The 13,887-nt window shown below is 41.9% G+C and overlaps 1 protein-coding gene across 9 annotated transcripts in view; it reads left to right on the top strand.

Moving 5' to 3' along the window:
- The window catches only part of LOC133499064 (VIP36-like protein), a 79,723-nt gene that overhangs the window by 9,694 nt on the left and 56,142 nt on the right, over positions 1 to 13,887 (top strand). For all 9 annotated transcript variants that reach the window (XR_009794535.1, XM_061816567.1, XM_061816569.1 and 6 more), the window contains exon 5: positions 1,641 to 1,802. Coding sequence is in view for 8 of the 9 variants with exons in the window: in XM_061816567.1 (XP_061672551.1) it covers positions 1,641 to 1,802 (162 nt within the window). In the remaining variant the exon portion in view is untranslated. The remainder of the gene's footprint in view (positions 1 to 1,640; positions 1,803 to 13,887) is intronic.

Below are 13,887 nucleotides of genomic sequence, written 5' to 3'. Positions count from 1 at the left end.
GTACATTTGCAGATTCATCCTTCTTTCAGTCATGTGATGTTTACCAGTACCATTTGCTGAAAAGCAGCCCCACAAATCAGATTCCCACCTCTGAATTTCACCATTAGTATGGTGGTTTTAGGATGGTGCGCAGTGCCATTTCTCCTCCAAACATGCTGTGTATTATTTAGTCCAAATAGTTTGATTTTGTTCTCATCTGACCAGACTATATTCTTCTAGTGTTGAAGTGGCTCGTCCAAATGTTAAGCAAACTTGAAACGAGTGTAGATGTTTATTTTATTTTTTTCCCCCTCAGCAATGGGGTCTTGCATGGTGAGTCTGCATACAGGCCATGGCGACGCAGTACATTACTGTTTTTTCTTATGACAATAGTGCCTGCTACCTGCCAGGTTTTTTTGAAGGTGTTCCATGGCTCTTGGACAACACTTCTAATTATGTTTTGCATTCTGTCAGAAATCTTGTGAGGAGCACCTCATCGAGGCAAAGTCATGGTGGCACGATTGAATTTCCACTTGTGTATTATGACCCTAACTGAGCTCATTGAAACGTTTCGAAATTTGATATATGCCTGGAACAAATGCCATCATTGTGTTTTTCAACAGTTGGTTTGCGATGGTCTTGAGACAGCTTTTTGCTCTTACCCATCAAGACATACCTTGCCAATGAGGCCTTTCGTAAGCCATCAATTAGGCTCCCCCCCAAAAATGTTGTCGTTCCGATTTCCTACATTGCAGAACTAGGTATTTTTTTTTTTTTTTTTTTTTTGACAAAATATTTTTTCTCCGTTTCTAGCACATGGTGCCCCCATTTTCTTGTCAGTGCTTGTTAATTCAGGCTCTCTCTCTCTCAATGATGGCTTGGTCCAAAAACATGAAACGATCTCAAAAGTCAACATGCCAAAACATGATAACGTAACTTGACTTGATATGCCTTAGTAACTCTATGATAATGGGACGGGGCAGTTACGCTAGCTGACACTCGTGAACACATGCATATACCTATAACAATCTGGCTAAGAGTTGCATGAAAAACAAGGCTTAAATACACAACGTAATCAGCTCGCACAAGGAAATGGCACACGGCCATGCTGCCGCCCACTGCGGCTGCTGTCAAACACCCGACGCAGCAGCGTCGCATGGGTCGCGCTGTGAGTGCGTGCGTGGCCAAGGAGAACCATGACCCTGATCTATTTATCACTGAGGACCCATCTATTAGTGATTTACAGACCAACAGCAAAACCCCCAAAATTCAAATCTAAAACTGATGGGGCGTTAGTTTACAGATCACAGAATTGGCATCATATGTTCAGATGTCTTTGTTCTGGTCAGAACTCGAGCAACAGCTTTCTGAATGAGCTGCACGTTTCATGGTCTTTTGGGGGTTGTCCAATAAGGAGACCATTACAATAGTGAAGCCTACATGAGATAAAAGCATTAATGAACTTCCACTGGTCTACTTGGCTCATGCTAGACTTCAATCTGGATATGTTGTTCATCTGGTGGAAGGCTGTTTTATTGCTTAATTTGATATGACTGCTGCAAGTCTGATTGGAATGTATCAGCACTGGTTCAATTGGTTAAATTATATTTAATCGAAAAACTGTTTTATGTTGAAGTTTCCTCTCTCCCCCTCACTCACAGAGGGTTTTCCCCCATGTGTCAGTGATGTTGGGTAATGGGACTCTGTCTTATGACCATGATAATGATGGACGGCCCACTGAACTTGGAGGCTGCTCAACTAAAGTCCGAAATGCAAGAGAAGACACATTTCTGCTAATCAAATACACCCAAAACAGACTGAAGGTAAGAAATGCCTTTTTTCAAACACCAGTTTTACAGTACCATGAACATTCAATGTTGGTTTTCAGCCTTGCATGCAGTGATTTATCCAGATTCTATGTACCTTTTGAAGATTATATTGACTATAGATGATGAAATCTTTAAATACCTTGCAATTCTACATTGAGGAATGTTGTCCTGAAATTGTTCGACTATTTTCTCATGCACTTGTTCACAGAGTTGATCCTCCCCTCGTCTTGCCTTATAAAGCTACTTTTTTCTCCCAATCATGGCATCCACCTGTTCCCAATTAGCCTGCTTACCTGCCAAACAGGTGTTTGATGAGCATTCCTTAAAACACTTTTTAGCCACCTGTCCTGGCTTTTTTGGAATGTCTTGCAGCCATAAAATTACATGTTAATAATTGGTAAAAACAATGCAGCCCTATGGGGGCACAAGCCAGTGTAATCTGTAGGCTCGTCCCAAGACCGGATAAATGCACAGGGTTGCGTCAGGAAGGGCATCCAGCGTAAAACTGTGCCAGACAAATATGAGCGTTCATCTAAGGAATCCCATACTGGATCGGTGGTGGGCTAGATTAACAACGCCCGCCCCGGCACTGTTAACGTGCAGGGCGTTGGTGGAAATTCAGCTACTGTGGGTCAAAGACAAAGAAGAGAAGGAAACTGGATTTGTTGGCAGAAGAAGAAAAAGAGGAATGCACAGAGTCTACAACTGAGTGTAGGGACTTTGAATGTTGGGACGATGACAGGAAAACCTCAGGAGTTGGTTGACATGATAATTCGGAGAAAGGTTGATATATTGTGCATTCTAGAGAGCAGGTGGAAAGGTAGTAAGGCTAGAAGTTTAGAAACAAGGTTTAAATTATTTTACCATGGAGTAGATGGGAAGAGAAATGGAGTCTGGGTTATTTTAAAGAAAGCGCTGGCTAAGAATCTTTTGGAGGTGAAAAGAGTATCAGATAGTGATGAGGCTGAAATTTGAATTTGAGGGTGTTATGTATAATGTGATTATCAGCTATGCCCCACAGGTATGACGTGACCTAGAGCTTAAAGAGAAATTCTGGAAGGAACTAGATGAAGTAGTTCTGAGCATCTCAGACAGAGAGAGAGTTGTGATTGGTGCAGATTGTAATGGACATGTCGGTGAAGGAAACCGGAGCAATGAAGAAGTGATGGGTAAGTACAGCATCCAGGAAAGGAACTTTGAGGAACAGATGGGGGTGGTCTTTGCAAAAAGGATAAAAATGGCTGTAGTGAACACTTTTTTCCAGAAGAGGCAGTAACATAGAGTGACCTACCAGAGTGGATGTAGAAGCATGCAGGTGGATTATATTTTGTGCAGACGATGTAATCTGAAGGAGGTTACTAACTGTAAAGTAGTGGTAGGGGACAATGTAGCTCGACAGCATAGGATGGTGGTGTGTAGAATCACTCTGGTGGTGGGTAGGAAGATTAAGAAGACAAAGGTAGAGCAGAGAACCATGTGGTGGAAGCTAAGAAAGGAAGAATGTTGTGCGGCGTTTCGGAAAGAGGTTAGACAGACTCTCAATGGACAGGAGGAAGTCCCAGAAGACTTAACTACTACAGCCAAGGTGATCAGAGAAACGGGCATTAGAGTACTTGGTGTCTTCTGGTAGGAAAGGGGAGAAGGAGACTTGGTGATGGACCCCCAAAATACAAGATGTCATAGAAGGAAAGAGATTAGTGAAGAAGTGGGACAGTGAGAGGATTGAGGAGAGGCAAAAGAATACAGTGATTCCCAAATAGTGTGCCGGGAGCGGTCTTCACCACTCAGACTAGGCTGATGTGCTCACGTCAGAGTGCTCCTTCATCTTGTGGTTCAGGGTGCGGAGGCCTTGAATGGCCCTTGTGAGTGACCCATCAGGTGCTGTGTTATTTGGAATAAACGTACAACACTGGTCACCGAACATTGCGCAGACACCACCCTTCTCGGCCAAGAGCATGTTGACCGCTATGCGGTTCTGGAACGCCATGAGTGAGGTTGCAGCTATTTGCTCTTTTATGGCAATAAAGCCTGCTTCCGTATAGTTACCTAGTTTCTGTACATTCTAATGTATGTAGTTGATTCTGTCAACATTTTTATTCGGGGTTATCCATAACAATATGGATTCCCATCCTTCAGCAATCTGGTTAACCAACTTATACACATCTGGTACGCCTCGTGGATGCCGATTGCATCGATGTATGTCGGATCGCCATCTTTCCAAGAGGACCTTCGCCTTCGGGAAAAAACGAGTGGCGGTCCAAAGATGGATGCAGCCAATTGTATATCCTCTGCTGTGGATGGAAACACAGTCACAGGTAGGAGCAGTGATACCAGTGCACATGTTCCTGATGCATTTATCAATCTGTCATACAACTTTTGGCCACCGCACCACCACCACACATCACTGCGTAGGAGCAGAGGGGCATTTTGCCGATGGATAACATGACACCACGTTTTGTTGAGTAAAGTTAATACAGGAGAAATTAGCTAATGCAACATGAGTAGAAAATATCGGTTTGTCATTTACTGCTTTAGTTGTCGGATAAACACTATTCCATTTCTGACAAGTGGTGTTAAGAGTTGTTTTTGTCATTACTTCCAGGGTGCACTGTGGTGGGATTGCTGTTGGAATGACACATAGGTGCAGGTGATGCTACTATAGTTTACCATGCTAACTGACCACGTTTTGGACGCACATTCCCTTGTGGATTATGTCGAGCACAGGTCAAACAAGCCCTGCAAAAGTTTTTTGCATACAAGTTAAATCCATAGGTTGTATAATGCCTTTGTACCAAGGCTACCATTCCCCCTGTTGAGACATGAGACTTCCAGTGGCTCAATATTGCCGCCCACTTAAAAAGATTTTTTGGTAGAATGGGTTTTGTATCTGTGCTGACATAAGTCCCATTTTGTAATGTGGCACCTTTTATTTTTCCACATTTTTAGTTCTGCTAGCAAGCTTTGTTGTTGCTTTTTGTTTAACACATCATTTGAAAGTATGTCTTCATTTGTTGGAAGGTCAGCTAATCCCATAAAGGTTTTGGCTGCTACTTTTTTGCTGTTTTATCTGCAAGTGTGTTTCCTAATGATACTTTGTCTGTATTTGATGTGTGTGCTGCACATTTACATATGGCTATTTCTTTTGGTTATTGAACTGCTATGAGCAAATTTTGTAGTAGCTCTGCGTGTGTCACTGGTTTCCCTGTGGATGTCACCATTCCTCTGTTTTTCCAGTATTCTGCAAATATCTGACATGTAGCAAAAGCATATTGGCTGTCTGTGTAGATTGTAACACATTTTTCTTTCATTAATTTACATGCCTCAGTTAGTGCCACTAATTCTGCAGCTTGTTATGAATAGTGTGATGGCAACGGTTCAGCTTTTAAGATATGTGTTTCTGTTACTACAGCATATCCCGTTTGTGTTTTTCCAAAATTATTGTTTTTTGATGATCCATCTGAAGAGTTTGTTTTCAAAACGAGACATAGGCATTTTTTTCAGATTTACGAAACTCGCGCCAAAATTATCCAGCTCCGAATGGATAATTTTGCCGCGAGTTTCGTAAATCTAAAAAAAATGCCTATGTCTCGTTTTGAAAACAAACTCTTCATCTACAAAAAGGATTTCTCCTGTTTCTAATAGTTGGTCTTTTAAATCTGGTCTGCATTTAGTAGTTTGTTCAGATAATTCTTGGCAGTCATGTTGTTCCCCCTCGTCAGGGAGTGGTTGAAGGGTAGCTGGGTTTAAAACGGTACATATTTCCAGTGTGAGGTGTGGCTGAGATAGCAATATGGCCATGCATGATAGATGTCTAGCTGGGACAAAAAGGTCATATTGGTCTGTAGCAGTAGGGCTGACACGGCATGGGGCACCCTTAATGTTAGTGGGTGAAAAAGCACGATGGAGAAACTACTCAACAACCATTGAGGCTGCAACCACAGCCCTGACGCAATGAGGAAGTGCACATGCTACACTATCCAATTTGGATGAGAAATATGCCACTGGTCGCATTTTTTCTCCATAGGTTTGAGTCAGTACTGATGTCATATATTCTCCTTTGCAATCTACCATTTGAACAAACGGTTTTGAATAGTCAGGTAATGCTAAGGCTGTACTTGACACCAAAACTTGCTTTATCTCACAAAAGGCCCGCTCTGCCCCAGCTGTCCATTTTATTTGGGATGTCATTTTTAAATTTTCCTCATGCATTATTTTTGATAACGGTGCCGTTATTTCAGCAAAATTCGGTCTCCAAGCTCGGCAGTAATTTGTAAGGCCTAAAAATGGCATCTTTTTTTTTTTGATTAATCGTCTGGGAGCTTGTAGAATTGTTGTCTTCCTATCTTCCAAAATTGTTCATCCCCCCTTACTCAAACTGTGAATAAGATACTTTACTTGTTTCCTACACATTTGCAGTTTCTTCTTGCTTATTTTGTGACCCTCTTCTGCCAAATGCTTGAGTAATGCTATCGTATCTTGTCTACAGGTTTCCAGATCAGGTGAAACTACAAGCACATCATCTACGTAGAATATATCGTATGAAGTATAATTTGACTGCCCCCTGGCGGTTGAAACTTGGACATGCTTGCTGTCATTACTTGTGAATAGATTGTTGGACTTTCACAATACCCTTGGGGCAATCTTGTGAATGTATATTTTTTCCCTCTGAACGTGAATGCAAACCAAAACTGGCTGTCTTTGTCTACTGGGACTGAGAAAAATGCATTACTTATGTCAACCACTGTGAGTACAGCAGCATCTGGTCTCAAATTGTTTAATAATGTGTGTGGGTCAGGGACACAAGGAGCTCTTTGTATTACTGTTGAATTTACTGCTTGTAAATCCTGGACCATCGTCCATCCCTCCGAAGGAGGGGCCTTTTTTACAGGAAATATGGGTGTGTTGCATGGTGAGTCATTACACTCCACTCTCACTCCTGCCTTCAGCAAGTCATCGAGTACTGGTTTTACTCTCTCTAGTGCATCTTGTTTCAGTGGATATTGTCGCACACAGGGTCTGTACTCAGTTTTGGGTCTGATTTGTATCGGTAATGCTCTTTTTATGAGTCCTACGTCTGATGGTCCTTGTGACCATAATTTATCAGGCAAACCTTTTAACAAATCCTCCTCATCCTCAGTGAGGCCGAAAAGGGTTAAATTTGTTTCATCTGGTCAGTATGAGTGTATCCCCATTTGTATTTGCATTGTCCAATGAAGTAGTTTTCTGTACAGTTCAGTCCCCACACTATAAACTAAGCCTGGTTCTATTTCTGTCCAATCAGAAACATTTCGTGCTACCTGTACAAATTGTCCCAAAATCTTCCAATCCTGCACAGTTTGTTTGTAGAATGATATATGTGGGGGTGTCAATTCCTTGTAATATGCAATTAGTTTGTCAGTCAGTCTTGCTCCTGCCACCACTACCGATATACCATCTGAGTACAGATAATCAATAGTGATGTTGGCTGGTGTGTTCTGTAATAATTTTATCTTGTACTGTTTATCAGACCCTTCTGTATTTTTGTACCACATAGTCACATGCAGTGAGTCGCTTGTGGTTGTTCAATTATGTCTCGAGCTGTTTGCAGCAAGAGATCTCCTGTTCTTGTGGGAAGTTTGTTTGGAATGTCTAAGGTGCAATAATAGGGTGTTGGGTTTCTATTTTGTAAGACATTCAACTGTCCTCCCAGTAATTCTGTTTTTCTTTTTACTTCTATAATTCCTGTTGGAGAGGGCACTAAGCCCAGTCCTAGTTTGAGCAAGCCATCTCTTCCCAACAAATATACAGGGCAATCTGGGACCATGAGCATTGACAATTTACACGACTCTCCCAGGGGGTCTAACACCCATACAGGATTCATTTCAGTGACTACAGAGAGCCTTCCCTGAGTTGTTCTGAAAAACACTTCCCTGCCTGACATGGTGCATCCTGGAATGCTCTCTCTACATGCTGTTTTCCATGCCCCTGTGTCACAGAAAAATTTCATTGACTTCCTGTTCACGATCAGTTCCACCTCAGGTCTATCCACGTCTAATGCAAGAATTTCCTGTAAATTTAATTCAATATCTGCTTCTTGAGCATCGGTGGTGACATTTTGATGGGAAGGTGGCTGCTCTAGTCATGTGGCGGTGGGGAATTTTGTTTCTAGGGCAGTTACGTGAAATGTGACCTTTTTCTCCACAACACCAGCAAATAATTTATTTTTGATCAAATTCACGCCTCCTCCCCATTATTCCTCCCCAGCCTCTTCCTCGTCTGAGGCCACGATTATTAAATATTTCGCATAAAGCTCCATAAATTTCTCCTTCCTCTGTCAGAAAGGTGTCAACTTTCTTTTTCTTATTTTGTAGCACTCTTTCTGCATGTAGTGCTTGGTTAATGTATTGTTCCAGGGTTCCAGTTGGTTTGTCAACCCAATGTTTTTCAATCCATTGTTTTATAGAACTATTTGAATTAGCATGGAGAGCATTTTTTAAGTGCTCTTGATACACACTCCCTGGAGTGTGATCTTCAGGAATGCTGCTGTTTGCTTTAAAACATGCAGTCATTCTGATTCTATATTCTTCAAATGTTTCATCTTCTTTTTGTTTTGCTCTTCCAATGGCAGTATAATTAGCTCTTTGTCTGAATCTAGCAGAAGTGCGTTCTATTAATCCTTTAACGCGATGATTAAGTTCCCGACTGTGGTGAGGAAGTAATTCGTTCTTATCTTTTGGTTTCCAATCTCCTCTGATACTGTGCAAATCTCCCTTCTTTGCTGTCATCCAAATTTGTTGTTCTTCCACACCATTTAAGTGGTAAGACTTTCTTAAGTCTTCCATTCCCTGGATGAATTCTGTTACATCAACTTTATGAGATGTGATACCTTCTATGGCCCTTTTCACATCATCTTGAGTCCAGGTTCTATGTGTCAAAATGGTGGGTAGTTGATCATCTTGAATATTAGGATTTGCCACTTCTATCATGGGATATGTTTCTTCAATGCTTTCGTCGGACTGGTCTATTTTTGGCACAGGAGAGAAAGTCTTTCCCCATGTTTTTGACCATTCCATTTCTGCTCCTCCTGATCTAGTTACTCTTTTATTTGTTCCTCCATAGTGTGGGGGAGGTAAAGGGGGTAAAGGCGGATACAGCACTGGATACCCCGGAGCAGTTGGCGTTATAACTGGGGTGGTGGTGTGTGGGTGTGTAACTCCCTGCCTCTCTTCCTGCCTTACTCCTACTGGTCCTGTCTCATCATCTTCCTTTCTATGAAACATAATTGATTCCTCTTTCTTCTTGTCTATTTTTTCCTGTTCTTCCTTTTCTATCCTTTTTTCCCCTCTTTTCTTTTTGTGGCTATTAACATCCAAAATCTGTATCGTCATAGCCATCTTTACTCTTTTTTTCAAATCATTTTTATGTGTGTTTCTTATTTTATCCTGCAGGTTAACTATTTTTTGCGTATTGAGCTGGCCAGCAAAGCCATATTTTGTTATCCATAAATCTAGATATTTTATTTTAGGACATTGGATTTCTACAAACTTCCAGTCCTTACATGGTAATTTTTGTCTAAGATCCTCTGTGTCAACTATTTTGCTGGATGATTTTCCCATGTTGAAGTCAGCGGTTCACCTAGGGTGACTAAACTGACTTCCCCTGAACAGGGTAACAATTACATTCCGTTTGAGGTAATTCTCAGGCTTCTACCACAAGTGGCGGATAATTCTTACCTCTGCATCCTCAAACAGTTGTCACTCAATTTCCTGTTCAAATGAGGTAGCCAACCTCCTCTAACACTTTTACACATGCACACGTTTCCTACTCACCAGAGATGTCTTCACTTCCTTCGGCTTCTCGTCAACCCTCAGCCTCCAGACGCAAAGTCGAGGCCCAGTCCCGGAAAGGGTCTCAAGTGCCGTGGCCACGGTCTTTGCCTGGACGTCGACTCGGCCCCTTGAAACCTCCGGTATCTTGAGATCCGGCTCGAAGGACCAAGTAAATGTCAGGTTCACCAATCAGACATTCATTAAACAGGACAAAAAAGGAACCAAAGACACCAGTTCAAGTCTCGCGAGGAGAGAGGAGAGGAACTGTCTCATACAATTCACCACTGCACTCTCTGATTATCCTCTACTCAGCACCTCTATTCATTAGTTTTAAGACGCCCCTTATTTACATGGATGTTACAAAAAGGAGGCGACAAGCAAAACAGTTGAAAATAAGCTGTACATGTTTGTTCATGTGTGTGTGTGTGAGATTGCTGAATACATGTGTGGTCATCATTTCTTTAACAGGCAGCAGTTCTAACAGTTCTGATGATTAGATGTTTTTGTTCTTGCTATCTCCTGCGAGGAGGCTGCCACATTATCTAGAGCAGAGCAAAGCATTTCATTATTGGAAGCAGATTTATGATAATTATGATCACAATTATTCCTACAGTAGCAGAGGCTAGACTCAGGACAGAAGTAAGTAGCTTGAATTACAGAATCTTCCAAAAGTTCAGACAACCTCTATTTCTATTAGGGACAGTATGGTTTCATGCCTAGAAAGAGTACTACATATGCATTATTTGCCTTGAGGATAATAGTGGAAAAGTACAGAGAAGGTCAGAAGGAGCGACATTGTGTTTTTGTGGCTCTAGAGAAAGCCTATGACAGAGTACAAAGAGAGGAACTGGGTACTGCATGCGTAAGTCTGGTGTGGCGGAGAAATATGTTAGAATGGTACAGGACATGTATGATGGCAGCAGAACAATGGTGAGGTGTGCCATACATGTGAGAGAAGAATTTAAGGTGGAGGTGGGACTGCATCAGGGATCAGCTCCGAGCCACTTCCTGTTTACTGTAGTAATAGATATTCTGACAGATGACGTTAGATGGCAATCCCCTTGGACCATGATGTTCGCAGATAATATCGTGATATGCAGTGAAAGCAGGGAGCAGGTGGAGGAAAAATTATAAAGATGGAGGCATGTACTGGAAACGAAAAACTGAAGATTAGCCAAAGTCAAACAGAATTAAGTGCGTGAATGAGAGAGATGGAGGGGGAAGAGTGAGGCTCCAGGAGAAGAGATAGTGAGGGTGGACGACTTCAAATACTTGGGGCCAACAATCCAGAGCAATGGTGAGTGTGGTAAGGAAGTGAAGAAACTGGTCCAAGCAGGAGGGAACAGTTGGCGGAAGGTGTCTATGCGACAGAAGAGTCTCCGCTAGGATGAAGGGGATAGTGGATAAAAGAGTAGTGAGGCCGGCCATGATGTACACATTAGAGATGGTGGCACTGAAGAAACAGGAAGCAGAACTGGAGGGAGCAGAAATGAAGATGTTGAGGTCCTCGCGCGGAGTAAGCAGGTTTGAAAGGATTAGAAATGAGCTCATAGTAAGTACGGTGGGGGCTTTGAACATCCCCCTAAAAGGAGCATGGCTCGGCTCCATTATATACCACCACGGCGCCGAAAATCAGCCACACTGGGTGAGGCGCCGCGTTTGTCGGTCACTGCTTCTGCGAAGGCTGCGAGTCGGGCTTTGCCGACGGGGGTGGCTCTGAAGAACCCAGCCGAGAATGCCTCACTCAGCCGCGTGTGCGCATAAAGCGCCCGGGCTCGACTGTGTTGCTCAGTACTGCGGCGTATGTGAACACCCCCCTAAAGCAGAACGGCTCGGCTCTGTCATAAGCCACACCGGCCGGCTCATCCACGATGGCTCATCTCTGCCGCGGAAGTGGACCGGACGGGGATGCAGTTTGGCCGTGATCGCATATCATCTGAATATGGCTCGAAACAATAGTGTAATATTGCCCCGAGGGCTCGAAACAATAGTGTCATATTGCCCCGGTAACTTCACTCGGTTGTGTGGTGTTCTAGTTTTTGAAAAGAGTTTCCGTGTCAGAAGGGGTGCGTTTGTCTCCCATAGTTAGGGTGCACCGTGTGTTTTCATTGGCAAATGTCCGGGTGACGTCACGGACGGAGGATGCAGCCAATATGGCGACCACTTAGATATCGTAGAATGACACTTCTGCAACTTTGCGCATGGATGACGCGCTCTCGGCTCACATTTATTTTTTCGTATAGACATTGAAGTGAATAATGTTATGTATTTTTCATTACAATATCTATTTTAGAATGTTTATAGGGATGACACTTGGGCTTTAAGGTACAATTACACTGTAAAAAAGCTAACTCCCATTTTTTGGCCTAAAGCAATATCCACAGACTTATATAAAAATATAAATTAATGTAATTTAAATTGTAAAATTCAGTTATCCCAGCAAAACAAGTTAATTACTTTCTTTAAAATACTTTGAGTCATTCAAACTTGTGTTTTTGGGCTACAGTTTAATATTACGGGCGTAAGTCGTTCAACTAACTTCACTTTCTTTGTTGAAAAACGCATGTCTCATGTGGCAGTGCTGCGTTACCCTGAGCTGTCTGTCATGCAAGTATAACCATCCCCTCCATCTGATTCAATGATTTTAGAATGAACATCTAAATTTCCTGAATTCATTTTTTTATTTGCTGCATTGCACTAAGTGACCAGAGTGCTTTAAACAATGAACAAAGCAGCATATCGGTCACTGATGAAACTTGAGCCGAATCTTACGGCGTCATGGAAGGATGCTAAGGGAGTAAGTGTCTTTTGGTTGGTTGGTATAATCTTTAATTTTAACAACGGTTTGTGTGCACTGACTTCATACGAGTGCATCTTCAGTAACTTTGAAAAATATCTCGCTATTGTGGTTGCGTAAATAGTTAATTTCTTCATTTTAAGTTTTGCTACTATTCTATATTGTTGAGCTAACACTTAGGCACATTCAACATCTGCAGAACTCGAGAGTGAAACATATTAGTGGATTGGTTTTAAAGTATAAGAAGCAGAGCCTGGCTAGACGCCCGACAGTCTGCGGTGCAGTCTGCTCCGGTCAGCGGACGGTCTGCAGTGTGAGCTGCACCTAACCAGGCTCTCTTGTCAGCATCCTTAACCCCCTGCCTGGTCAAACCATAGACTAATTAAAAACTGACAAGACCGTTGTTGGTAACAGAACAGACTATAGGGTGATTAGTTTTGATAAATATCATTTAGTACGGGTAGTTGTATATATTTTTTTATTTAATACTTGAGTAATTATGTGCTTAAGTGTAATTTGATGAGAAATTATTTACATACTACCAAATTCATTACGAAGTTAAGATGTATATTATTTTTATATCTGACTGGTTTCTTATTGATTTCATAATTGCACTGAGACAGAGTAAAGTATATGGAATGTCTCATTTCTAACGCAAATTATCTTCTCTAGATGACAATATATGTTCAACTGTACCATAAAATGCATCACCTTTTCGATGTTTTACCAAAAAATGTTTATGAACTGAAGTCCGGAAACTTTGACCGAGTTTCCAATGTTTAAAAAAAAAGCCTCCTTTCATGTGGTTGACCTCTGACGTCACTTAAGATAAACATTCTGTTGTGTGATGAGCATAAACATGGAGCCTCGCTGGTTTAAGCCGAAGAAAAACCCATTCGTTTCGAGAATTCCTCAGTGATTGTAAACTAATACCAATTCGTAAAAATGGGGAACACGTGTGTGGTTCGGGTTTGTAGCAATTTGACTTATTCTGGTCACAGTTGACATTGTTTTCCAAAAGACCCAAGCCTCAGAAGAAAGTGGGTAAGGTTTGTGCCAACGAAGAGGGCTCATTTTTCCAAACCCGGCCAGCAGTCTGTCATATGCAATAAACATTTCACCCCGTACACTTTTACTGGTGGAGGACTCATATCTGATGTAAAAAAACTGTTAAAACCTGGGTCAGTGCCTACCATACAGCCAGTTCTAACACCTGAACAGATTGCTGCTGCTGAAGGCGCCACGGGGCCGAGTAATATTGCACGCCCCACTTTTCAGGTTTTTATTTTTATTTTTAGATTTAAAATATCCAATAAATTTTGTTCCACTTGACAATTGTTGTCCCACTTGTTGTTGATCCTTAACAAAAATGTTTTTAATTTTATATCTTTGTTTGAAGGCTGAAATGTGGCGAAAGTTTGAAAAGTTCAAGCGGGCCAAATACTCACAAGGCACTGTAGATGTGAATGTGAGT

The sequence above is a fragment of the Syngnathoides biaculeatus genome, chromosome 4 (assembly GCF_019802595.1).
Source record: "Syngnathoides biaculeatus isolate LvHL_M chromosome 4, ASM1980259v1, whole genome shotgun sequence".
Classification (NCBI taxonomy): Eukaryota; Metazoa; Chordata; class Actinopteri; order Syngnathiformes; family Syngnathidae; genus Syngnathoides; species Syngnathoides biaculeatus.
This window is presented reverse-complemented; position numbering and strand designations above follow the sequence as displayed.